The sequence below is a fragment of the Cinclus cinclus genome, chromosome 25 (assembly GCF_963662255.1).
Source record: "Cinclus cinclus chromosome 25, bCinCin1.1, whole genome shotgun sequence".
Classification (NCBI taxonomy): Eukaryota; Metazoa; Chordata; class Aves; order Passeriformes; family Cinclidae; genus Cinclus; species Cinclus cinclus.
The window spans coordinates 4,739,509-4,766,375 of record NC_085070.1 but is presented as its reverse complement, the minus strand read 5'-3'; the positions used below and the strand labels follow the sequence as shown (position 1 = coordinate 4,766,375).

At 54.4% G+C, this 26,867-nt stretch overlaps 1 protein-coding gene across 1 annotated transcript; it reads left to right on the top strand.

Moving 5' to 3' along the window:
- Positions 1-1,483: 1,483 nt before the first annotated feature.
- On the top strand, positions 1,484-25,646 carry TECTA (tectorin alpha). Its single transcript, XM_062508660.1, has 24 exons — positions 1,484-1,883; positions 3,228-3,292; positions 4,935-5,068; positions 6,207-6,494; positions 9,636-9,773; positions 10,360-10,525; positions 12,293-12,705; positions 12,987-13,557; positions 14,072-14,664; positions 15,050-15,623; positions 16,290-16,900; positions 17,196-17,757; positions 18,384-18,583; positions 19,369-19,752; positions 19,985-20,271; positions 20,369-20,649; positions 20,782-20,892; positions 21,346-21,548; positions 21,860-22,023; positions 22,144-22,392; positions 22,874-23,036; positions 23,325-23,412; positions 23,538-23,654; positions 24,031-25,646. The coding sequence occupies exons 2-24, from the start codon at positions 3,229-3,231 to the stop codon at positions 24,129-24,131; spliced, it is 6,462 nt and encodes a 2,153-aa protein (XP_062364644.1). The 5' UTR covers positions 1,484-1,883; position 3,228; the 3' UTR covers positions 24,132-25,646.
- The last annotated feature ends 1,221 nt before the right edge of the window (positions 25,647-26,867 follow it).

Here is a 26,867-nt window from a genome sequence, read left to right as displayed (position 1 = left end):
TCTTCCGTGGCCTGTGCCAGGTCCTTGAGATGGGAACGAGACAAGGCACTGCCTGTGGCTGCTGTGCCAAGGTCAAGCAGCCACAGAAGCCCTTGTGGCATCTTTGAATGCTTGTTTTCCCTTGAGGTAAGGCATGGGAGGAAGTTTCCTGGTAGAAGAATTAAGAAAAATAAGTGTTTTGTTTAGCTCCGATGTGTTCAGCACTGCATGATGGGAACATCCCCTGCCAAAAGAAGAGAGGCTGGAAGACAAAGTCTTCCCCAAAGAGACAGTGAGACCTAATCAAACTTTATCAGTGTTCACTTGCCTAGGACAAACAGGACCAGAATATTAAACTGACAAAGGAGCAGAGGGAAACCTATTTTCACCAGTTTTTTGTGTTACAAAACAGAACGAGGAGAGCCAATTGATTTTCCTGGAGCTGGTTGTGTTTAAAATGTATGGGAGGGAAGGGAAGAGCCAGGGTGCAGGCTGGAAGCAATCTGCCCTGGAATATCAGTCAGTGCTGATATCCTCCTGCCCTCCGAAAACAGCTGTTGGCTTAGAAAAGGGTAAAAAAAAATAATTAAAAATGAAAGATTCCTGCTAGCAAGGCCATGCTTAGAGAATGGAGGGAAAGCAAATTCTGGGATTTGCTGTGCAGGCAGTGAGCTGCCTGGTGCCCTGATGTGCTAAAAGAGACTGCTGAGGTAAGAGACAGCTTTTTGGGGGAAACTAGCTGAACACACTTCCAGGAGCACCCAGGGAAAACAAGTCTGGGCTTCTTGTTGGGCTACTGGCATTCCTGTCTCCTCTCTGTTCCTGACAAAGGGTGGGGAGAACAAGAGGATTCATGACCTCCTAGCAGGGAAAATAGAGAATAAGAGACCCCCACCCAAAATGTCAGAAGGGAAAATCAGCCAAACTCAGGCTGTTTTCCTACAGCTGGGGTTGGAGCAGCACCTGTCTGACCTGAACCTTGCTGCAGGCTGAAAAATCGGCTCTAACATGGCTCTGCTGGTGGATCCTTCACCCCTCAGCTGCTGCTCCAGCTCTCCCTCTCATCCAACATGAATATGAACCAACTCAAAACAGTTGAAATCTTTTTTGGGGTACAGATTGGACTCAAATGTAGAGATGTGCTCAGCCCAGGTACCCGAGGCAGGGGAAATCCCTGTGAAAACTGCAGTTGTACGAGTGAAAATGGTAACAACACTCACAGTGGTCCCCCAGTGAGTTCCCACTAGCACCAGTCCTTCCAGAGAGGATGGAAATGGGAACAGCAAGGAAACCTCTGGGCTGGACTGGGTGAGTTTTTCCTTTTCTACCTGTAAAAGCAGGACTTGGATGGCAAAGCAACTCCATTGAAACCTCAGGGCAGCGCCTTTGATCAGCGCTTTAAGCCTAGCACTGTTTAATGCTAATCCTGTAACTTTATATAGAAGGGTTTGTTTTTTTTTTTCTCCCCTTTACACAAAGGAGGAAGGGGCTCAGTTCTTCTGAGGGTTGGGTTTTCTGTTCCCCGAGCAGCAGAGCTGCTAGCCCAGCTCTGTCTCCGTGGCATTTCCATCTGAATCCACCTGAAGGGGGTGAGCTTTTGGGGAAAAAACAGGCTTCTCTCCCTTCCCAGGCCAGAATCTGATCTCCAGATTATAGCCTGCTGGTTACCAATAGAGGAACAACAGTTGTGACTGCAACTCAACACTGCTCCAGCCCTGGAAGAGCATTGAAGGAAACAGAGTTTTCAACTGGGAGAGCAGCAGACTGAGCCATCATTTCAGTCACCAGCAGTACTTGGCATGGGAGGACAGGCATGCATTCTCCATTGACATAGGATTTTGCCCTGCTCTACCAAGATTGGTCTAAAATTTCAGACCTGATTGCTCCTCTAGCCTATGAAACAGGTTGGTGTTTTTTTTTTATTTTTCCATACCTAAAAAACTGTAGTTTTGGATGGGATGTGTTCAATGGTGTGTTCTTTGCTGTCTGTCCTGTTTTGTTCTTGTCCTCGCACTGCCACAGTCCCCACTGGTCACTCTCTGCTGGTCTCTGCAAATGAGACTCAGATTTACAATCTATACAAAATTCGGTCACTCTCCTTTCACCTTTCCAAGACAAGGAATGTGCTAAAACTTCTCCTTGGTGGATGAACTTTTCCCCGTGGAGAATGCGGTCACATTGATGTGAGCGAAGAACTTTCCTTCCACTGTGTTCCAAACTTTGAGTAATGGGAGTCAGGAGGGAGTGATGTGGGATAAGTGCTGGGATTTCCCCCCGTAATCCTGTGCTCTGTATCATTAGGAGGAGCTGGATGTGTTGATCCACATTTTCCAAAAGAAACCAGATCCATGGGGAGAACACAAAGAGACGCTGGGTTTTTGGGGAGATTTTTAAGGCTGGGAAGGTGGGGAGGCTGTTGTTGTCACCCAGGCTGCACATAATGCACACAGTTGATGTGGGGAGCTCTCACCTCCCTTCCCAGCACTCTGGGAGAGCCCCAGACCTTCCTGGGATCTCTCCCTGAGCCGTGCCCGTGCGGAACAAGCTCAATCGACGGGCAAAGAAATCAAAACAGGTGTTTCAGTAATATTTTCTATTGGATTAATAATGAGTAACAAATTGCATTAGGCACAGGAGGAATTCGAGCTGGCACAGGATTTTGCTTTCATTTTGTATCTGTGCTCTCTCTGTCTCTCATTGATTGCTGTACAGGGAGCTGCCCAGCTGTGTAAGTGTTTGTGCTCCTTCCACGCTCATCCAACCCCCTGAGTGATGGTTGTGGCAGCCAGGGCAGAGGATTAGCTGAAGTTGGAGCCCCTGCACCATGAGAGCACATCACAGCTCTGCTGTCTGGAGCAGAGCTGCTCCCCCTGGAATCAGCTAGGAGTGGCCATCCCTGCACTAAGAGGATCAGGAATTGCTCCTGAACACCCAGGAGAATAAGGAGCCCATGGAGAGTTGTGTCTGTTCACAGCTTCCAAACATGAAATGAGCTCTTCTGGGTGTCTCTGGGCTTCCTTTGGCAGTGAAGGAAGCCTTTCCTTTCCCTGTTACCACCAGGGAATTCTCCTCACACCAATCCCTGGGACAGGCATTTCAGGGCTCCCTGGCAGGTGAGGGACCTCCAGCTCTGAAACACCCACATGTTTCACATCCACATCAGCAGCAGTCAGGCAGTTCAGGAACTGCCTCAAGGATTTGTTTTCCTACCAATGTGATGCATGGCTGGCTTTGTCTCCCTCCTGCAGGATGAACAAGAGATCATTTCTGGGAGCCTGGGTGGCCCTTTTGGTGATAACAGCACGGCAGCAAGGTGAGTATCTCCCAGCAGGAAAACATTCCCCAGCTGGACTGTGCTCAGAGACCCTGGAGGGCTTGGGAAATGACTCCAGAGGGCTTGGGAAACACCCCCAGCTCCTTGGCTGGAACAAGAACAACAGCCAGGGTGAACTGAGTGTTCCCCATGGAGAGGGAGGGACTAGAATCCTAAGGGATGCTTGAGTTTACCATTTATATGGCTGTGTGTGCACCTGGAGCTTTCCAGAGGAAGCAGGAATTTGGAAAATTTCTTTGTTAGGGCTGCTGAGTAGGTATGGTAGTGTGGCACTAGTAGAGCTAAGGAAGAATTGAGGAATGTCTGCTGATGCTCCTGTTTAAAAAAGGAATAAAATCCATATCTTGCAGCTGTGCTTTGGCTGTGTTAACTCATCAGGTGTGTAACAGCTGTGAAATTATTTATTTTGCTGCCTGGCAGGAGGAATTTTGCTGTGGCCCTTTGGATACATCTGTGGAAACAGGGCTGTGGCTTGGGTACCATCAATGCCACCTCCCTTTATATCCAACAGGGCACACAAGTGTCTTAGGAAGTCAGGATGCCAGTGGGTTAGGCCAGATTTCCCCTTATCTCCTTTTCCCAGGAAAATCTGGAGCCTGTGAAGGGTCAGTCAGTGACTCTGCTTCCTCCCAGCATGGAACATCCTCAGGGCTGAGCACCCAAGGAGTGTCCCTTCCCTGTCCATGGGAACACAAAACAACCTGGCCTCAGCTGGAGGCCCCCAAGAGCTCAGGGCAGGGCCCAAGAAATGAAAGCATCTCCTGAATCCGGGTGAACAGAGCCGGGATTGTTCCAGGCCTGGGGGCTCTGACATCCCAGATTGAATGTCGTGAGGCTTTCCTGCATCAAAGAGGGGAGAAGGGGGAGGCAAACCCAGAAAAATCCCTGTTTGCTCTGTGAGGAGCTGACTGAAGGAACAGGACATGAAATGACAGCAGAGGTCTGGCTGGGACAAGAAGGGATGTGTGCCCTGAGGGCAGAAGTGGCTTCTTGTGCCTCAGGCTGATGGACTTTAGGCCGGTAAAAAAAAGCAGCAGGCTGAAATGTGTCAAAAAAATGTTCTGAAGTGCTTTTGGGAGGGATGATTATGTTCACTGTCAGTGCCTTTGAGCAGGAAACTTAATTTTCCTGGGAAATGTCGGAGCTGTCGTGACCCCTCCGGCCGCCCCCCGGCCCTGGAGCCCTGGCAGGGGAGGAACAGGCAGGAGGGAGGTGGGCAGTGCCAGGAACGTGGCTCTGGGGGCAGGAATTGGTGCTGCTTGCTCCCCTGAGCTCCTCACCCTGTGGAACAGGCAGTCCTGGAGCAGGGCACGGACCTGTTGTCCTCGTGTGAAGCCAGGACTGAGAGGGTTTGACTTGGCCACGGTCCCAGTGAGGAACAACTGCAGCTGTGCTGCATCGTGTGCTCACTTTGCTGTGCCCTGACTAACTTGAACGATGCTTTTTCTCCTGAGTCTCTCCCAGAGCCTGTCCTAAAGCCAGTCCCACAGCCAGCAGCTCTGCCCTGGCTTCAAGCACCCTTTGGCTGCTGAGGTTGGGGTTTGGTGCGGTTTTCTGTGGCGTCTCTGAAATCAGGACTGGCCTGACACTGCCCTCAGGACTCTTCTCCCTCTCCTTCCAGCTCACACCATGGCAAGCCTGTATCCATTCTGGCAGAACGACACCAAAACCCCCAAAGTCGATGATGGGAGCTCACCTGAAATCAAGATCTCTGTGCCATTCATCTTTTTTGGAGCCCCATACAGAAGCATTTATGTAAGTGGAGAAATCAGATCTTCCCTTCATCCTTTTCCTTGCCATTACTGGCTGCATTTTAAACACGCTCTGCCTGTCACCAGGAATTGGAAGATTTATTAGCAGCTACCTGACAAGTTCTTAGATTTCATGAACTGATAGGTTTTATGATTAAGAAAGTCAAAGGTACATTTAATGGGATAATGTTCATAGGAAAGGAATCTAAAAGGCAATACATTTTCTTTGTGGATGATTAAATGGCACAGCAAAGCGAAGGGCTTGACACAAGGGACATAATTCCAGCTCCATGACAAGAAACCAGAACATCCAGGACCTGCAGGGGGGAAAAGGGGAAACAGTTTTGTGGGGGCCCCAGACAAGGACAGGCTGCTGCTGCTCCCAGGTGATGGCACAGCAAAGCCTGGCTAAGGGGACACCAGGGCGTGGCTGAGAGGGGTCACCTGAACTCACCTAAACCTTAGACAGGGCTTAGGTCAGTGTGGCTGTGCCACACCCCAGGTTTTGTGGTCTCTGTGGGATCAGAAGAGGGGCAAAGATTCATCCATTCTCCAGTTCCTGTTTGTGCACAAAAGCGCTGGGGAAGCAGAATCCCATTCCAAACCTCTGTGCGGCGAGGGATTCCAGCATCCAGGGCAGCAGTGCCATTTGTTGTCTGTTCTTTGTGAAAATGTTTTGGGGAGCAACTTCAGCAAACTCTGGGGAGGCTGAGATGGCACCTCCCTGCCCTTGGGGAGCCCCAGGACCTGTCACAGATGGCAGTTTTTCCCATGCAGCCACCATCACCCACATCCAGTGCTGCAGAGCTGCTCTCCAAAAGCTGAGCAATCCCAGGAGCCCAAGGCAGTGTCTCAGTAGATTTGGGTGCCATCCTACTCTGAGGTGTGCCTCTCCTGTAGAACCCTATTTTGAAGACTTTTCAGGGTTTTGTCCTGCTTTTGGGGCTTCCTGTCCCAGCTCTTGGCCACCAGGGGTAGGATGAAGTTGAATCTGTGCCTAGACTGTCACGCTGCTCACCCTCTGTCTGCGTGAACCCAAATCCTCTCTCCCCGCATTTCCTGACAAACCAAATGAATCAGCTCCGTGCTGATTTATTCTGCTAAACCACCTTGTCTCAGACAAAGTGGGGGTCTCCACGCAGGTCAACAACAACGGTGTGATCTCCTTCAATGCCCTGGTCAGCCAGTTCACACCGGAGGCTTTCCCGCTGACCGACGGCCGCGCCTTCGTGGCGCCCTTCTGGGCAGACGTGCACAATGGCATCCGTGGGGAGATCTTCTACAGGGAGAGCACGGAGCCAGAGCTGCTCCGCAGGGCCTCCAGGGACGTCCGCAGGCACTTCAGGGACATGGCCTCCTTCTCTGCCCTCTGGCTCTTCATCGTCACCTGGGAGGAGGTGACCTTCTACGGGGGAAGCAGCACGACGCCGGTGAGTGGCTTCTCATGGGTGTGTTTCATGTCTTGTCCCATCATCCGTGTGTAAAACTGAGTGAGACTCTTTGTGTTCCTGCTCCCCAGTTCCCTTCTGGTCAGAGGAGCACCACGGTCCTTTCATTCTGTCCCCTGGGAACCTGCAGGAGCCTCGCTCTCTGCTTTAAGATCTCCAGGGAAATCATCTCCTCCTCAGAGTCTGTAGGATCTAAGCAAGGCTCTGACACCAATTAGGACTTCTTGGCTTGATCATAATGCATTTCTTGCATACAAATTCAGATATATCTGATGGCAGCTTCCTGCCTGCATGGGAGACTGATCACGCTGCTCAGAGTCACACTAATGACTTGGCCATGTCACATGGCCATAAATGTGTGAGCTGTATCTCACAGGAGGGGGATGGCAGTGGGATGTTTGTCAGGGCATGGACAGCTTTTAAATATCTGCTGAATTTGTGAGCTGTGACTGCAGCTGATGTCGGGAGGTCCATGCTGGACTGCTGGGAGGGCCTGTGCTGGAGCTTGGGGTGAAGACAGAATCAGAGTGGCTTGGGTTGGAAAAGATCAGCTCATTCCACCCCCTGCCATGGGCAGGGACACCTTCCTCTAGACCAGATTGCCCCAAGCCTCATCCAACCCATTCTTGAATAGCAAGTGAGGGATCCCAGCTATTGTCTGGATTGCTCAGGATTAGTCTGTGTGCTGTGAGTGCCAAAACCCAGCTTCTCCTGTCTCGAGGAGTTGGCTCTGATAAACACTTCAGCTCTTTTCCATTTGTTAGAGAAGCCTGAGATTTGATGCATATTTTTTTACCAGTCCTGGCAGCACTTGCAGAAAAACCCCACATATATATACTTATATATATATATATATATTTGCAGACAGCAAGCAATATAGAGATTCGTGTATTGCCTGAAGAATTACATTTGCAACACAATGCAATTTATTTTGCTATCCAGCAGCCTTCCTGCTCAGCAGCAGCCAGGGCTTGGGGTTGGCACAAGGAATAGCACCATGCAACTTAAGCAGGAATTTCATCGCAATGCAGAAAAGCTGCAGAAAATTTGGGATTATGGCCTCAGGGATGCTGCAGTTGCTGCCTGGAGATGTCACCTGAGCAAATTGGTTCATTTTCTGAGAGTCTGGTTGGACAGAGAGGGTTCTCCATAGCCAGGAGCTCCAAAGAGGGGAATTTTGGAGGTTGATGGAAGTGTTCTTCATGAGGAGAGCCAGGTGAAAGATTAACCTCCTGCTCCCCTCCCAAAGGCTCCTGAGCAGAGCAGGGTTTGTTGCTGTGTGGAAAAGCTGTTGTGGCACTCTCCATGTGCCACTGCCTTTATGTGTGACGTGTCTGTGATCTCCCAGCACAGCAAAAGACTTGGCAAAGGCAAGCAAGAGGAAACCACGAGTAGGAGAAAGAATCCCAGGGGAAGGATGAGGAGTGGAAGTGGCTCTGCTTTAATTCCCTGCCCTGCTTGCCCTGGTGTGAGCTGTGCCATTTGCAGCTCTGCCCACACCTCTCTCTCCCTCTGCTGACAGCTCCCAGAGCTGCTTCGCCTCTGTGTTGGAGAGTTCTCCTGGCCTCGTTTCACAGAATCACAGAATTCACAGAATCACTGGGTTGGAAGAGACCTCCAAGATCATTGAGTCCAACCCATGCCCCAACACCTCAACTAGACCATGGCACCGAGTGCCACATCCAGTCTTTTTTTAAACACACCCAGGGATGGTGACTCCACCACCTCCCCGGGCACAACATTCCAGTACGTGATCACTCTTTCTGTGAAAAACTTCTTCCTGATATCCAGTCTAATTTTTCCTTGATGCAGCTTGAGACTGTGTCCTCTGGTTCTGTCAGTGCTGCCTGGAGAAGGAGACAACCCCAGCTGAGCACAGGCACCTTTTGGGGAGCTATAAAGAGTGATGAGGTCACCCCTGAGTCTCCTTTTCTCCAGGCTGAACAACCCCAGCTCCCTCAGCTGCTCCTCACAGGGCTTGTGTTCCAAGCCCCTCACCAGCCTCGTTGCCCTTCTCTGGATGCACTCAAGCTCTCAATGTTTCCTTGGAAGTGACATCCCCTGTGGTGTGCAGGCAGCAGAGCAGCCCTGGGCTCCTCTCCGAGGCATCCTCAGAGGCGCTGGGTTTGCCCCAAGGGGATGTGACCCCCAGCCCTCCCCTCCCTCCAGCAGCCACCAATGGCTTGCAGTGCCCAGGAATCCCCTGATGCTTCCCAGTAGGAGATGGTTTGATCCATGGGCTTTCCCAGTCACCTGGGAATTGTTTCTGGGGCTGTGGATTCCTCCCCAGTGTGCAGTGCCCAGGTAGCAAGGCTTGAAGTATTGATCTGGAGTAATTAGAAGAGAGCAGCCCACATTTGAGCCCTGCTAAAATCCTGCTTGTTCAGAGGCAGGAGGAGCTGTTCTCATGGCATGGTCCCAGGGCAGGGATGGGAAGGACAGGAAAATGCAAGGAGCTGAGAGAAGCGACTGACTGAGTTCCCAGTCAGCTCTGCTGCTGGATCTGCAGGGATGGACAGGATATCTCAAGGGAAGGAACTGCTTCTGTCTCTCTGCATGGCCCTAAAAGGGAAGATGGGCTCTTCCCACCTGGATCCTGGCTGGAATGTGCCTGGAGTTTGTGGGGCTGGAAATGCAGAGTCACATCAAGTGGAAGAAGACGAGCAGAAGACTTAGCAGGAAGGGAGGGGATTTGGCAGCCAGCAAAAGTGCAGAATATACACGGCTGGCTTGGATGTAATCCACCCTGAGCAGCGTTGTAGGATATGAATGTGGAAGGGAACCGGGAAAGATAATGCAGGAATAAAGCTAAGACAGGGAAACAGGAGATAACCACAGATCACAACCACCCAAATCCTGCCCGCTGCTCCTTCCCCGTGAACTTATTCTCATGCTGCCATCTATTGGTGCTCCCTTGGATCAGAGATGGTCTTCACATGCTCCCAGGTGGAGGAAGAAGCAAGAATGGGAGCTGCTGGAACTCTGGCAGCAAGAACAAACATATTTTGGGTCTCATTCCACTTCTGCTCTTCATTGTGAGACTCACCCGGGCCAGATATCAATGTGGCAGAAGGGCAGGAGAAAAGCATTATCACCTGGGAATGTGCCCGTGGTTTTCCACAGGTGAACACGTTCCAGGCTGTCCTGATCACAGACGGGGTGTCATCCTTTGCCTTGTTTAACTACCACGAGATCAGCTGGACCACGGGCACAGCCAGCGGAGGGGACCCCCTCACTGGGCTCGGCGGGGTGATGGCACAGGTGAGGCTCTTGCTCCTGTATCCCCATCCCTGTTGAGCTCTTGGGTGACTCCCTATGGCTTTTCCAAAGTGTCCATGCTTGCTCAGGCCACTGAGTCCCTCAGCATCCCTAGAAATGGCCTTGCACTGAACTTGTGGGCACGGTGGGAGGGGCACTCCAAAATTTGGTGGTGTCAGCAGTGCCCCAGCCAGTCCCTCTGCCTGAGGAAGGGGGCATTCCTGAATAAGGAATGCAGGAATCCTGCATCCCCACATTGCTTCCTCACTTTATCTCTCCCTACATTGCTGCCCTGCTTTATCTTGGCCACTCGATTCACAACCCTTAGACCTATAAGTGCATACATATGTATCTATACAAACATAAATCTATGAATACACATCCCTGCTGCTTGTACTGCCTGTTTAGCTTTTCATTCACATCCAGACTACCTGAAAACAGAAAATTTTACTACTTGAAAAAAGAAATCTCCAGAAAGAGCTGTTAAAACTAAAGAAGATGCACTCGAGGGAGCAGAGAAGTGAGAAAATGCAGCATCACTTTCCCATTGTCAAGAAGGGTGATGGAATTTGCTCTCTCTCTGGTTTAGGCTGGCTTCAATGGTGGAAATCTTACCAACTTTTTCAGCATCCCAGGCTCCAGAACCCCAGACATTGTCAATATTGAGGAAACAACCAATGTAAATGTCCCTGGGCGCTGGGCTTTCAAAATAGATGGCAAAGAAATAGACCCGGCCAACGGCTGCAGCCTGAGAGGTAAGGGAGACATGGCATTGCTTGTCCCCAAATTTTGGGGCTCAGTGTAGCAACAGGTGATTCTGTTGGGGTGCTGCATGATCTGTGCTTTTGCCAGGGCATCCCCATGAGTGGCAGCTGCAGGGACAGGAACACAAGAGAGGGTTCAGTCCTTGCACATCTCCGAGTTCCTGCGATAATTGGTGGCAACAGGAAAGACCTGGGGACAGCAATTTCCTCCTGCCCATAAATTAGGGCAGCTGATCTTGTGGTGCCATTTCCCTTGTTTGTGCAGGAGGAGCAGCAGGCTTTGCAGGCAGGACAAATGCCAAGTGTCTGCACCAGTTACAGAGTCTGTGCCTGTCACTGACACTGCGAGCCATAAAGGATTAATCGATGCACACACTGGCTGCACAGGGACTCTGCTGCTGAAAGATTATTGCATTTCCATTTGACAAATAAAACTGTCAGGAACATCCACTGTGCTCCAGGAGTCTTTCCAGCAAGACAGGATTGTCATTTGCTGACAGAAACTGGAGACGTGGCTTCTTCATGTCCTAACTTAGGACTGTTGAAGATCCATGAGATTCCAAGGCTCTTGCAGCACCAGCAAAGTTTTGGATCCAGCTGCTCCAACATTTTCCAGCTGCTGACACCATGAAGAAGGGTTGGACTTTGCAGAGAAGCTGGGAACCAGTCTCAGCTCTGCAGGTGACAAGAGGAGTGCGAGTACATCCCGCCACTGGATTTAAATTCCACGGTGAATGGCTGATTGCCCTCCATGAGAGGAGACGCAGCACGAGGTGTTGGATCCAAAAGACATCCCTTTCCCAAATTCCCCACACCAGGATGGTTGCAGCGTGGGCCTTGCCAAGAGGAGACATTTGTTGTGGGGAAGCAGAAAATAGTTTTTTGGTTTGTTTTTTTTTTTTCTTTTGAGGAGGCAGGGAAGAGAACAAAAAGTTTAGGAGAGGTAAACTCAGGCAGCGCACTGCAGAAGCCACACACCGGAGGAGTGTGAAAAAAGGCCAGATGGAGGGGAGAGAAATTCTCACGGGGACTTGCCACCCTTGTTCTCCAGCCTTCTCCCTGCCTCTCCTGTCTCTCACCAGCCACAGCCGCTCCCTCTCTGGTGGTGTAACACGTCTGCTCCGTCTGGGGCTGCGCGATCACTCAGCGCTCTGCTGGGGCTCCTGTGTGGGGTGGGAGCTGCTTATCAACAGCTCTTTGGTGCTGCAACTGCTATGAGCTCTTCCTGAAAGGGAGTAAATTGCTCCCGGGGCTGCTGATGACAGAGTGACTTTTTGACCAGCAGAGTTATGGGAACAGGGGAACCATGGAAGGGACAGCAAAGCTGGAGGACGGTGCAAGTGCAGCAAAAGTGCTGGAAACTGCCTCCAAATGGGGCTTTTCCATTGGGAAAGCAGCACAAATGCCTTTTGTGCCCTGCAGTACTGAAGAAGAACCAGAGTGGTGGGTGTCCAAAATGCATGGAATAAATAACCTTCAAGTTTTCCAGCCTGCGTGTTTTCCAGCACTTGCAGCATTCCAGGGACTCGTGGAGTGGGTAGGATTCAAAGGGGATACACCACACGTTAGAAACAAAGCTTGGGATTTGCTGAGCAGCTCTTTCTGGGAGTCTGCACAAACAAAGCAGCTGAGAAGCCCAGCAGCAGGACACAGTGGTCTCCATCACAGGACCAGCAGAACCCCCCGAGGGTGCACTCAGGGTGTGTTTCTGTTTCAAGAAGTGATGTAGCGTGGGTTTTTCCCTTTTTGTCTTTTTAGGACAGTTTCTCCGTCAAGGGGAGATCTTTTGGGACGACGCCAACTGCACCACCAAGTGCCGCTGCCTGGACTTCAACAATGAGATCCTCTGCCAGGACATGGCTTGTGGCCCCTTCGAGGCGTGTGAGACGAAGGCCAAATTCTTCCAGTGCGTGCCGGTGGAGAGCAGCACCTGCTTGGTGTTCGGAGATCCACATTACCACACCTTCGACGGCTTCCTCTTTCACTTCCAGGGTTCCTGCTCCTACCTCCTCGCCAGGCAGTGCTGGCCAGGCTCCCAGCTGCCCTACTTCAACGTGGAGGCCAAAAATGAGAACCGAGGCGGCTCCTCCGTCTCCTGGCTGAGGGATATTTTTGTGGAGGTCTACTCGCACAAGATTGTTCTCCCCAAGGGCGGCTTTGGGAAGGCAAAGGTAAGAGCTCTGCTGGAAGGGGAGAACTTGCCAGGTCAGCCCCTCTGAGGTGGCAGCAACACAGTGCTGGCAGCCTGGAGAATGTGGGATGACAATTCCGGGCCTTGTGTGTCCTGGGGAATGGGCACAGGTGACACAAAGTAATTGTAGCTTACCCATGGCTGTCCCTCTGTGCGTGTCCCTACCCCGAAACCCCACACCAGGGCTGTCCTGTCTGTGTCCCAGCGCGAGGGCTCTGCTATTTCATGCGCTGGCTCAGCTGCCGGGTGTTGTCCCTGCAGGTGGATGACTTGATGGTGTCCCTGCCCATCTCCTTGGAACTGGGTGCAATCAAGGTCTACCAAAGCGGCCTGTCCACTGCCCTGGAGACTGACTTTGGCCTGCTGGTGACCTATGATGGGCAGCACTATGCCTCCGTGTCCGTGCCGGGCTCCTACATCAACGCCACGTGCGGGCTGTGCGGCAATTACAACAAAGACCCCGAGGACGATGTCCTGCGCTCGGACGGGAGGGTGGCCACGTCTGTACTGGAGCTGGGCGAGAGCTGGCAGGTGCCACATCCCGAGCGCAGGTGCTCCACAGGCTGCCTGGAGAACTGCAGCCTCTGCGACCCCACCACCGAGGCTCTGTATTTCACCCCCGAGTACTGCGGCTTCATCAACAAGAGCGGGGGGCCCCTCTGGGAGTGTGGCTCTGTCGTGGATCCCACTGCCTTCATCCACAGCTGTGTCTACGACCTCTGCAGCGCCAAGGACAATGGCACCGGGCTGTGCCAGGCCATCCAGGCCTATGCCACTGTGTGCCAGGCCCTGGGCGTCTCGGTGGGAGAATGGCGGAGCCAGACGGGATGCGGTGAGTGTTTGGGAGGAGAGGAGCAGTGCCAGGGGTTTGCCTGTGTGCCCAGGAGGGCGTGACAGGAGGGGGAGGAAATCCAAGGGAGGGAATTGCCTGAAGTGGAGGGAGTTGGGAGAGAACTGATTGGTCCCTCCTCTCCATGGCATCACACCCTTGGTCCAGCAAAAGCGTGGCACAAGTCAGGCATGAGCTGGGAGCTCCACGTTGCTCTGGAGATCATCAGCTGCCATGAGGAGAGTTGGAGGCTGGAGTGGAATGGGGACTGGTTGGTCAGTCTGCCATCCTTGTGGTCATAAATAGTTGAGGGTGGCTCAGTGGCTCTGGGGCTATTTTGGAGAAGCCCAGCTCTGGCCAGGGAGGCCTGGGTGGGAAACGGAGAGGCCAATGCTACCAGTGAGGGGTTCTTGGGTCACTCTGTGTTGTCTCTGCTGTGGTCAGTGAGAAGGTGGCAGCTGACCCTGAACCGTGCTGTGACATGGCTCTTCTGTTTGTCACCCCTCTGCGCCCACAGCGGCGGCCGTGCAGTGCCCGGAGCTCAGCCAGTACTCGGTGTGTGCCAGCAGCTGCCCTGCCACCTGCTCGGACCTCACGGCCCCGCTGGCCTGCACCTCCCCCTGCAGCGAGAGCTGCGAGTGCCCCGAGGGCCACGTCCTCAGCGCCGACCGCTGCGTCCCCGTGCAGGGCTGCGGCTGTGACGTGAACGGCCGCTACTACCCCATCGGGGAGTCCTTCTGGGCGTCACCAGACTGCACTGTGCAGTGCCACTGCGAGGCTGGCGGGGAGGCCAGGTGCTTCAACACCACCTGCCCGGAGGGAGAGATCTGCACCATCGAGAACGGCTACCGCGGGTGCTACCCAAAGCGGGAGACCGTGTGTTTGGTGGGGCAGGGTCAGGTGCTGCAGACCTTTGATGGCATCACCTTCCCTTACCCGCTGGAACAGTCCTACACGCTGCTCAAGACCTGTCCAGAGAGGCCAGACTTCATCGAGGTGGACATCAGCCAGAAGAAGGCTGGCTCGACTCCCAGTGGGCCACGTGTCATGCGGGTCCAGGCTGCTGGTCAAGAGGTGAAGATTGGAGGCACCAGGCTGGCAGACATTAAGGTAAAGGTGCTGCCTGGGGACAGGGTGGGAAGTGGTGGCTTGTGGTGTGATCCAGTGAAGAAGGGCTTATGGTTCTGTGTCTGTGGACACCACAGGGACACTTGAACCATCATGAGGAGGCCCTCTGGGTGCCTGTGAAGTTGTTGCCACAGCACTGTTCCTTCTGAGGCTTCCTGCCTCCACCTTTTCCTGCAACTTGCCTTTTTCCTGAAAGAAAAATTGTTTTTTGTGGGGCAAAACCCAAAGGTTCGGCTGTATGCCCTCGCTCAGAGGGGGCTCTGGGCCTTGGAGGGTGGGTCTGGGTCAGGGAGTGTTTAATGTGCACAGCGTGCTTGGGCAAAGCCACATCACCCTCCCTGAAGCCTCTCCACCTTGTTCCCTATAGGTGAATGGTTATGACGTGGAGCTGCCCTATTTCCACCCTTCTGGGCGTCTGGAGATCTACCAGACTGACAACAGCACTGTGATGGAGTCCGAGGGGCTCCTGGCCATCAGCTACTACAACTCTGGCCTTGTGGAAATCCGTCTCTCCACCTCCTACTTCAACTGTACCGGGGGCCTCTGCGGCCTCTTCAACGACAACGCCACTGATGAGTTCTCCCTGCCCAAGGGCAAGTTCACGGACAACCTGGAGCTCTTCCTGGACAGCTGGACCACCTTTGACGAGATCTGCAACGGCGAGTGCGGGGACCTGCTCATGGCTTGCAACAACGACTCAGAGCTGCTCAAGTCCTACAGGAGCCGCTCCAGCTGCGGCATCATCAACGATCCCACCAACAGCTCCTTCCTGGAGTGTCACAGCGTGGTCAACGTCTCAGCCTACTACAGGACATGCCTCTTCCGCCTGTGCCAGAGCGGGGGCAACGTGTCAGAGCTGTGTGACTCGGTGGCACGCTATGCCAGCGCCTGCAAGAACGCCGACGTGGACATCGGCCAGTGGAGGAGCCACAGCTTCTGCCGTGAGTGCACCAAAGCTCTTCATCACCCAGGATGGGGAGAAGGGAGTTTGGAACCCACCAACACCAGGCAGAATCTTTTTGTTGGGGATTTGTGGGCATGCAGAGGCAGAGCAGCTTTTTGCATGGGGTGCTGGAATCACAGGCGGTAGTTTCTGGTGCCAGCAGAGGCAGATTTCCTAGGAAGTGGTTCCAGGGTGGCATTTCAGGAGGCAGCAAAAGTTTTATGGTGCGCTGTAGGAGCGTTCTGGAGCTGCAGATGGTGTCTGGCGGTGCCGTACGCCACCACCAGAGGATAATTTGAATAACACTGGTGTTTAGCTGTCGCTGTAAACTTGCTGTGGATGGGAGAACATTCATAATTCAGAAGTAAATGTGAAAAATCCCGAGATGGTGGGAAAGCTGTGCCTGTCTCTGCCTCAGGACAGGGAGGTGTTTGTTTGGGAAATAACAGGAGGGGATGTTTGGCACATGGCAGGACTGGGTTGAGATGTGAGGGGGGGTGATGGCTGAGGGAGAAAGGGCTGCAAGGGGAATGGGATGAGCCAGTGGCCACAAGATGCTGCTTTCCCCGTTTTCCCTGAATCCATCACTACCCGCCTTTTGCCCATTCCTCACTCTGTGCTGTCAGAGCTGGGAGCTCAGGCCCTGTGTTTGCCAACCCTGCAGCTCTCTCCTGCCCCGAGAACAGCCACTTTGAGGAGTGCATGAGCTGCGTGGAGACCTGTGAGAGCCTGGCGTCGGGCCCCATGTGCAGGGACACCTGCTCGGAGGGCTGCCAGTGCGACGAGGGCTTCGCCCTGCGCGGCACCCGCTGCATCCCCCGCCGTGAGTGCGGCTGCAACTTCGAGGGCCGGCAGCTGGCCACCAACCAGACCTTCTGGATGGACATCTCCTGCCACTTCCTGTGCTACTGCAACGGCTCGGACAACAGCGTGTACTGTGAGAATGTGTCCTGCAAGGATGACGAGTATTGCCTGGAGGAGAACGGCCTCTACTACTGCCACGTCCGCACCGATGCCTCCTGCATCATCTCGGGCTATGGGCACTACCTGACTTTTGATGGCTACTCCTTTGACTTCCAGAGTAGCTGTGAGCTGGTGCTGTGTACCACCATCTTCCGGCCCAGGGTGGAGCGCTCGGACACGTTCCCAACATTCACTGTCACGGCCAAGAACGAGGACCGGGACACCTCTCTGGCCCTGTGGGTGAAACAGGTCGAAGTGGAGGTCTTTAATTACAACATTGTCATCCACCGTGCCTACAAACACACTGTGCTGGTGAGTGCAGGGTCATGAGGACTGTGGTTATTTCTGCAGGTGTGACTCCCAAAACCCTAGGCATGTGGCCTTATGGCTTGCAAGCTTTTCTGGGAGTCAGGTCACGCTTGGGCTTGTCCTAGGGTGCTGCCAGGCACAGCTTTTGGAGAGGATTTCTGTTTTGGCTGCCTTGTTTTGGGTGTGAAGTCGGCAGGGACCTCTCTCTGGGAAGGCCGAGCCACCCTCAATTTGTGTCCTTCTGTGGAAGCTCCCACCATCTTTCCCCCTCACAGCATGCCTTGCTTCCTCCCTGCAGATCAACAACGAGCGTCTCTACCTGCCCCTGAAGCTGGGCCAGGGCAAAGTGAACATCTTCGCCTTTGGCTTCCACATCGTGGTGGAGACTGACTTCGGGCTGAAGGTGGTGTATGACTGGAAGACCTTCCTGTCTGTCACCATCCCACGGGGCTTCCAGAACCTCACCTACGGCCTCTGCGGCCGCTACAATGGCAACCCCGAGGATGACCTGGTGGCCCCAGGGGGGACACCGGCCACCAGCATCAGTGACTTTGTGCAGAGCTGGGCCAAGCGGGACGCGTTCTGCCGCGTGGGCTGTGGTGACCGCTGCCCGGCCTGCGGCAAGGTGGAAGGATTCTGGAAGCCCCAGCAGCTCTGCAGCCTCATCCCCAGCCAAAGTGGCGTCTTTGCAAAGTGCCACAGCAAGATCAATCCCGGCTTCTTCTACAAGAACTGCCTCTTTGACACCTGTGTGGATGGGGGAGCCATGCAGACAGCCTGCAGCTGGCTGCAGAACTACGCCAGCACGTGCCAGACTCAGGGCATTGCCATCACTGGCTGGAGGAACTTCACCTCATGCTGTAAGTGCCACCCTGCCTCCAGGTCCTTCTTTTCCTGGGGTGCAGGGGACAGGGAGGCCGATGGCCTGGCAGCCAATGCTTCCCACACTTGGTGGGTGAGGTCTGGGACACTGTATTCTCTAGGAGCTGTCACAAACTGCACATGGTACAGCAGGAGAGGGAGGGAAAAAGGGAAGTCTCAAGGTCAGAAGGGACAGGGATGGAAAATGGAAAGCCTCAAGCTCAGAAGGCATCAGCCATCCCCCACTGTTAACCAGGGATTGTATCAGTCAGCGTCAATGCCAGCAGTGCGTGTTTGCTCTAATGAAGCTGCAGCCCCTTGTCAATAAGATGACGATGTGCTGTTCAATCAGGCTCCTGAGGATGGGCACTGCACGCATCCCTGGCAGCCAATCTGTTTGGCAAATCAGATGGGAAGTAATTGTCTTCGCTAACGAGACTGAAAATTAAATTTGTGTCGTTTTTCCCTTCTAACAAGCAAGCTCATGGCTCTGGGGCCCTGCTCTCATGGGGCGGTGAGGCCACAGACTGGCACCATGCATGACAGGTCTGAATCAGTCCCTGGTGGGGAGCCAGGCTGGTTGTGTCCATGGAGCTAATCCGTGTCTGTTTTGTCCCCTGCTCAGCTGTCAGCTGTCCCCCCAACAGCCACTACGAGAGCTGCGTGTCCCTGTGCCAGCCCCGATGTGCTGCCATCCGCCTGAAGAGTGACTGCAGCCACTACTGTGTGGAGGGCTGCCAATGTGACCCTGGCTATGTCCTCAATGGCAAGAGCTGCATCCTGCCCCACAACTGTGGCTGCTACTCTGATGGCAAATACTATGAGGTACACGGCTCCTGGGGACTGCTCCCCCACTCTGGATGATATTTCTGGGCACAGTGTGAATGGGGGTGCCAGTCAGGATGGGCTGGTAGCAGGGCTAGAGAAGAGAGGGATGTCCTTCTATGGTGTGCTGCACAGGGAGTCTTTCTAACTAATAAACCCATCATGCCATCATTGGGTGAAGGTGAGCTGTGTGTCAAGCACAGGAGGTGGGATGGAGAGAAGGATGGTGGCTGGGAAGACTCTTTGATGAGTGCAAAAGGCCAGTATTGTATAGTCACACTGTGCTAGGTATTCACACGTCATAGATTTAGTGTTTCACGTGAAATGTTGCTTTTTCTTAGCTACTAGGTGTCACTGGGGAGTTTGAAGCAGCAGAGTGCTGTGCTGATAGCACTGGTCATACCATAGTGGGTTGTATTTTGTGCCAGTGAAATTTCTGTGTAGGGTTCCTTTGCTCCATGGGGAACCAGTATCGGGGTACTGTCATATGGGCTTCCTTGCAGTTGGGTTGGTGGCTGGCAGAATGCGAGTAAGAAGTCAAGGGGGCATTAAGCGCTGTGGCTTTGTGTGAGCACAAGAGGTGAAGGAGGTTGTGGTGGCAGTACAAACGTGAGTGTGGGTAGCAGAGACATTGCAAGGTAGGTGCAAGCTGCCAGAGTGTTCTTTGCACCCTTTCCTCTGCTCTTGTTTCCTGCTCTTGCTTGTTCTGTGACAGAGGGGTGTAAACCTTGTCCCAGCCATCCTCAGAGGCTGTCAGGACAGCCGCTCATGGGTCCCTTTTTCAGCCCAAGCAGCTGTTCTGGAGTGGGGACTGCACCCGGCGCTGCCGCTGCTTCCGGCGCAACCTGATCCAGTGCGACCCCCGGCACTGCAAATCGGACGAGGAGTGCGGGCTGCGCAACGGCGTCCGTGGCTGCTTCAGCACCCGCAGCTCCTTCTGCCTGGCAGCCGGCGGCGGCGTCTTCCGCACCTTCGACGGCGCCTTCCTCCGCTTCCCGGCCAACTGCGCCTTCGTCCTCTCCACCATCTGCCAGAAGCTGCCCGACTTCTCCTTCCAGCTCATCATCAACTTTGACAAGTGGTCCTCACCCAACCTCACCATCATCTCCCCCGTGTACTTCTACATCAACGAGGAGCAGATTCTCATCAGTGATAGGAACACTGTCAAGGTGAGGTCTTGTAGGGGTGTCCAACCCCTCCAGAGTGGTGCTGGGAGGGGATAGTGGATGTACAGTGGAGGATGTACAATGGTCTCCACAGGGATCCCAGACTACACTTGATGTTTTCACAGCTGGGATAGTGGGCATCAGTCATGGAATTGTTTACAAAAGCCTCATGCCTACATTCATAGGCAAAGAATATGGGAAGGGACATCAACTTCGTGTCCTTCTCTTGTGCCAGGTGAACGGAAGCCTCGTGAGCATCCCCTTTGTCACGGGGCTGTCCACTAAGATCTTCAGCCAGGAGGGCTTCCTGATCATCGACTCCAGCCCCGACATCCAGATCCGCTACAACGGCTTCAATGTCATCAAAATCACCATTGGGGAGCGGCTGCAGAACAAGGTGTGCGGCCTCTGCGGAAACTTCAACGGCGACCGCACCGACGACTACGCCACGCTGCGGGGCAAGCCGGCGGTCAGCAGCGTGGTGCTGGCACAGAGCTGGAAAACCAACGGCATGCAGAAGAGGTGAGTGGCCGGACAGCCCTTTCCCACCAGCTGGGAACGGGAACGGGAGAAGGGCTGGCCACGAAAGGAACCCCCATGTCATGTCCGGTGCCCACAGCTGCAACGAGCTGCAGTACTCGCAATATGCCGCCTCCTGCGACAACGTCCAGATCCAGGAGCTGCAGAGTGACAGCTACTGCCTGAAGCTGACCGACATGAAAGGCTTCTTCCAGCCTTGCTACGGCCTCCTGGACCCGCTGCCCTTTTACGAGTCCTGCTTTCTGGATGGCTGCTACAACCACAAGAAGGTGCAGCTGTGTGGCTCGCTGGCTGCCTACGGAGAAGCCTGCCGCACCTTCGGCATCCTGGGCACCGAGTGGATCGAGAAGGAGAATTGCTGTAAGAGAGCTGGGGTGCTCAGGCTGAGCAGCCATGAGGGGAGCCATGTGGCATTGGGGAGTGGGGCTAGAGGTGGCTAGCCCACGGTCTGAGGGTAAAGGTTGTGTCTGTGCTGTGTCTTGTGCTGTTTAGCAGGAGTGGTGGAAGATCCCTGCGTGGGAGCAGACTGCCCCAACCGCACCTGTGAGCTGGACAACGGTGGGGAGCTGTGCGGCTGCATCGAGCCCCCGCCCTATGGGAACAGTGAGTCCTCTGCTCCTGGCCCTATGGGAACAGTGAGTCCTCTGCTCCTGGCCCCATGGGAACAGTGAATCCTCTGCTCCTGGCCCTATGGGAACAGTGAATCCTCTGCTCCTGGCCCTATGGGAACAGTGAATCCTCTGCTCCTGGCTGTGGGGTCAGTGCTGAGCTCCACATTGGGCCATTATGCCACAGGGGCTTTGGGAAGGGGCTGTGACCTCTGCCAAGTTTGGTTTTTCCTAACCATGCACAGTTCAGGAAGGGAGCAGAGAGCAGGGAACCACTTTTCTGGGGTACACAGTATGGGCATCTTTGGCTTGGGAACACTTTGAGCAGCAGGGATGTAGGATTGGCAGAGTGCACCACAGTTGATGATCCCAGCCCAATTCTGGTGGCAGGAAGAAATGCCAAGGGGCCATTTGTGGTGATCTAAAGTCGTATCATCTTCTCCTTCAGCCACCCATGACATTATTGATGCAGAGGTGACCTGCAAGGCTGCCCAAATGGAGGTGTCCATTTCAAAGTGCAAGCTGTTCCAGCTGGGCTTTGAGCGTGAGGGCGTGAGGGTCAACGACCGCCAATGCCCCGGCATTGAAGGGGAGGACTTCATCTCCTTCCAGATCAACAACACCAAAGGCAACTGTGGCAACTTGGTGCAGGTGAGCTGGGACATGGGGCACACAGGGCTGGGAGCGGAGGACAGTCCATTGCAGTCCAGCTCAGCTCCAGGGTTGGGACAGTGAGTGCAAGTGACGCTCAGGAGGTATTTTAATGGACTGGGGGTCAAGGAGAACACAGGAAGGTTTTGTAGAATAAGGATGCAATTCCAAGCCCCACCATTCCATACCCTTTCTGGCCAGAGGTGGAGGGGCAGCAGGTCCCTTGTCACACAGCTCATTTAGAGGTGCTCATCAGGAGCAGGGAAGTGGGGACAGCTGGAATTAAGCAGTGCCCTGTGTTCCCTCTGCAGTCCAACAGCACTCACATAGTGTACAAGAACACGGTGTGGATTGAAAGTGCCAACAACACGGGCAACATCATCACCCGGGACAGGACCATCAATGTGGAGTTTTCCTGTGCCTATGAGCTGGATATCAAGATCTCCCTGGATTCAGTCGTGCGGCCGATGCTCAGGTAGGAGCAGGGCCTGTTACACAGATGGGTGAGGCTGTGCTGCTTCTGAAGCAAGGCAGCAGTTTGGGGGTTCAAAACCTTGCCACCAACTGAGCCAGTATTTTTTTTTGTCATCGTTAGTGTGATTAACCTGACCGTGCCAACGCAGGAAGGGAGCTTCACCACCAAGATGGCTCTGTACAAGAACTCGTCCTACAAGCACCCGTACCGGCAGGGTGAGGTGGTGCTCACCACCCGGGATGTGCTCTACGTGGGGGTCTTCGTGGTGGGGGCCGACTCCAACCACTTGATCCTGATGTTGAACAAGTGCTACGCCACCCCCTCGCGGGACAGCAATGACAAACTGCGCTACTTCATCATCGAGGGAGGGTGAGCCACCATGAGCCCCGTTGATTTTCATCGTGTCTGTTGGTGCTGGAAGGGTGGTGAAATCAGCTGGGACAAGGACCTTTTGGCCAATGAGATGGTTGATCAAAATCTGGAAAGGGTGAGGAGCAGTGTTGTTAGAGCAGGAGTTAATCTGCTTGGTGTAGACATAGGCAGAAGCCCTGCTTGTGAGTGAGTACCAGGTGCAGAGAGAAGCACTTTCCTTGTGTCAGTGATGCTGTGGACAACAGCTAACTGCAGGAGACAGGGGGATATGGATCATGGTACAGGCATCTGGGGAAGCTGGAAACACCAGAGAGTGTTGACAGAGGCAGGGCATGACACCCTTGTCCAGACAAGCCATGGCAGAGTCTAAGAACCCCATTGTGGGACCTGGGGTGAGGGGCCTTATGGGGGCAGGGACCCCCTTGAGGGAGGGTCCCAGTCACAGGAGAGTGGTGCTGAGCATCGGTGCTTTGCACAGGTGCCAAAACATGAAGGACAACACCATTGGCATAGAGGAGAATGGGGTGTCCCTGACGTGTCGCTTCCATGTCACCGTCTTCAAGTTCATCGGGGACTACGACGAGGTTCACCTGCACTGTGCTGTCTCCCTCTGTGACTCCGAGAAATACTCCTGCAAAATCGTGAGTGGGGAGAGTGCAGAGAGATGGGATGCTTGATTTGAAGGTCTCTTCCAGAGTGCAGTGAGCCCTGCTGATGTGGCATCAAAGACGTGACCAGAGGTGTAGCCTTAGGGCTGAGATGGGAGGGTTGTGGGTCCCTCTAGGCTCTGTCATGGGAAGGTCACCTCGGGACCTGTGCTCTCTGAGCCTGGTTGCAGGGTGCCTTTGGGAGCTGGGACAGCTGGAGGGGCACAGAGGGGGCCTGGGCAGAAGCTGAGGGTGACAGAGGTGGCGTTTATCCCCAAACAGAACTGCCCTCAGCACACAAGGATGGCCAGCGCCTTCGCCGAGGAGTCCAAGGAGCAGATCCTCTCAGTGGGACCTATCAGGAGGAAGCGTAAGTGTGGAACCCCAGGGAAGGCTGGGGAGTTTGTCTGCCATCCCAGCCTCGGGCAGCCAAGGACCAAGGGCTCAGGGTGTGGTAGCATGGCTCAGGTGTCCCCCTTTGCTGTTTGTGTCCAGGATCAGACTGGTGCGAGGACAACGGAGGCTGTGAGCAGATCTGCACGAGCCGGGCGGACGGGCCCTTGTGCAGCTGTGTGACAGGGACACTGCAAGGGGACGGCAAGAGCTGCAGGGGTAAGTACCGGGGTCGGGGTGGGCACAGCAGGGGACTGCCACTCCCCAAACCAAGGGGCTGTGGGGTGAGCAGCATGGGGAAGGTGGCTGGGACATGTGGTGTGTTGAGACAGAAGGGGTGTGGAGGGCAGGGAGCCAGATGTGCACTGTCCCTGTCACCTGAGGGCTGTGAGGGCACAGCTGGCAGGTTCTGGCAGCTACAAGGGAGGTGATGGCACCTGCACAGTAGAATAGAATCTGCAGGGTAGAATAAATGCCGGGGACAGAGTCTGGGAGCCCAGCAATGAGGTGGGGCATTTGGGTGGGCACCAGCCTGGCATGATTTGAAGGGCATATGGCAGAGCCCCAGCTCACATGGGTCTTGTTGTGTTGGCAGCCTCCAGCTCTTCAGGGGAGCACCGTGCCCGAGTGACCCTGCTGGTGGTGGCCCAGCTGTGGCTGTGGCTGCGCTCAGCTCAGCAGCACCTGACCTCGTAGGCGCGGCCCCGCCGCCCGGCCAAAAACTGTTCTCGCGTCAGCCTGAGTCTTTGTAGGGTAGGAGACAGCCCCCCTGCCACGGCCACGCTGCTGCCAACCCGGCCGTGCTGCGAGGTGGCAAAGGGATGTGACCTGGAGAGAGGTGGGATGCAGACCCGCACGTGAAGGTGACTTGCAGCCAGCACAGCGGCAGCAACAGCAAGACTGAGCAGGATGTTCACCAGCAGCGATGTGGGACTGGGGTTTGGGGTTTTTTACAGCTTTCCATCATTGATGTGGACTCCAGAAAGGGGGTTTTGCAGCTTTTCCCCAGGCTCTCCCTTGTGGGGTGCACTGTAGGTGGCCCACACCACTGTCAGTAGTGTGGGACAGGATGGAGCATGTGCTGTCCCTTCACACAGACAGCTGCAGGTCTCCACCATCCTTGGGAGCTACCACCAGGGTCTTACAAGCTCACAGACTCAGCCAGAGGTAGGTGTTGGGGCACAGGTCATGGCCAGAGCAGTGCATTGCCATCACTGGATGTTGTGACACCTTCAGACTGTGTCACCACCCTCTGACTCTCCGGAGCAGAGGTGGTGCTAACGTTTGGTTCAGAGAGCCAAACTCATCTGTGGGGGTCTGCAAATCTTGGCATTGTGCTGTGGTGGTGACAAGCTGGTGCCAATAATTGCAAAGAGGTGCTTTCTGGTGGGCAGGAACAAGAGTCAGAGGAAGGAGGGATGAAGTTCCCTGCTATGTTTGTGTGGTGTGCAGGGGTTGAGGGTCAGAGCAGGGTTGGGTTCTGCGGGCACAGGGCAGCACTGGGGTGCCTGGTGAAAGAGTGGGGAGCAGCCTTGGGGTGCTGGTGGGTGTGGGGGGGGGCTGTCTGTGTTGGTGTCTTGTCTTGTGTTTGTACTCTGTGAAACGGCTGCGTGGGAATAAAAAGTGTTGTAATCCTTCGTAAGCACTGGTCCTGTGTGATGGGAGACGACGGGGAGCAGCAGCAGGGCCTGGAAGGACACCAAGGCTGCAAAGAGTCCCTGGGAGGGATGGACAAGGAGTTCTGGCATGCCAGGCAGGGGCACAGCAGAGCTGAGGGCACAGGTTGGGGCTGGAGCGTGGGTCTGGCAGGTTTGCCGTGGGGTAGGCTGGGATGTAGGGCAGAAGGAGCAGAGGGGATTTGGGTTCTGGGGTAGGAGGGCAGATGGTTCCCTCTCCTCAAGACAAGAGGTGGGTAACAGCATGTCGTGGACTCTGCTCTGCTTGTTCTCTGCCTCTCAGCTCCCTCTCTGTGCCTCTGTGTGTGTGTTAGCTCTGAATTCTCTCCTCCACCCCTCTTTTCTCCCTGTGACTGCGTCTCTGCTCTCTGCTGCCTCATTCCCCCATCTCTGTGCCTCTTTGCTCTCTGTTCCCAGCCTCTGCTCTCTCTGTCCTCAGTCTCTGCCCTCTCTGTGCCATCCAGTCCCTGCTGTCTGCTCCCTCTCTGTGCTCACTCTCAGCTGGGTCCAGTGTCTCTCTGCCTTTGTCTGCTCTTTGTTCCTCTTTGCCCTCTCTCTCCCAATATCTCTCTGCCTCTGTTCCCTCTTTGCTCTCCAGCTTCCCATCTCATTCTCCAGTCTCTCCTTGCCTCCTCCAGCCCCGGGCCATGTGTCTCACCCTTATCTCAGCGTTAATGAAGGAGCTGGTGAAGGATGGCAGTGTGGGTGCGCTGTCCCTGAAGGAGCTGCCTGTAGCCTGAGGGACAGTCTGCAAGCTGAGCTGTGGCTGTGCTGGGGCACCCCGAGGATGGAGAGGATCCCTGGGGCACTGGAGGTGCCAGTGGTGCTGCTGGCCCTTGGTGGGTGAGCAGGTGGGTGAACAGCTCACGGGTAACACAGACGGGTGCTCTGTGTTATGGGATGTTAATGATTTTCTTTGGGTCTTTAAGGATTGGACAGATTGTCCAAACAGTGATGGTGAGAGGACAGCCTGGCTGAAGGGATCACACTGACCACAGCAATGACCACAGCACTGAGCACAGCACTGAGCACAACAATGACCACAGTAATGACCACAGCACTGAGCACAGCAATGACCACAGCACTGAGCACAGCAATGACCACAGTAATGACCACAGCACTGAGCACAGCACTGAGCACAGCACTGACCACAGCACTGAGCACAGCAATGACCACAGCACTGACCAAAGGACTGAGCACAGCAATGACCACAGCACTGACCACAGCACTGACCACAGCAATGACCACAGCACTGAGCACAGCACTGAGCACAGCAATGACCACAGCACTGAGCACAGCAATGACCACAGCACTGACCACAGCACTGAGCACAGCAATGACCACAGCACTGACCAAAGGACTGAGCACAGCAATGACCACAGCACTGACCACAGCACTGACCAAAGGACTGAGCACAGCAATGACCACAGCACTGACCACAGCACTGACCACAGCACTGACCAAAGGACTGAGTACAGCACTGACCACAGCACTGACCACAGCACTGACCAAAGGACTGAGCACAGCAATGGCCACAGCACTGACCACAGCAATGACCACAGCACTGACCAAAGGACTGAGTACAGCACTGACCACAGCACTGACCAAAGGACTGAGCACAGCAATGGCCACAGCAATGACCACAGCACTGACCAAAGGACTGAGTACAGCACTGACCACAGCACTGACCAAAGGACTGAGCACAGCAATGGCCACAGCACTGACCACAGCACTGACCAAAGGACTGAGCACAGCT

Bases quoted from the DNA above. Each gene is read 5' to 3' on its own strand.
- TECTA (XM_062508660.1), top strand. From the start codon at position 3,229: ATGAACAAGAGATCATTTCTGGGAGCCTGGGTGGCCCTTTTGGTGATA. The intron at 6,495-9,635 runs GTGAGTGGCTTC...GGTTTTCCACAG, and splicing joins GGGGAAGCAGCACGACGCCG to GTGAACACGTTCCAGGCTGT. The intron at 18,584-19,368 runs GTACACGGCTCC...TCCCTTTTTCAG, and splicing joins CTGATGGCAAATACTATGAG to CCCAAGCAGCTGTTCTGGAG.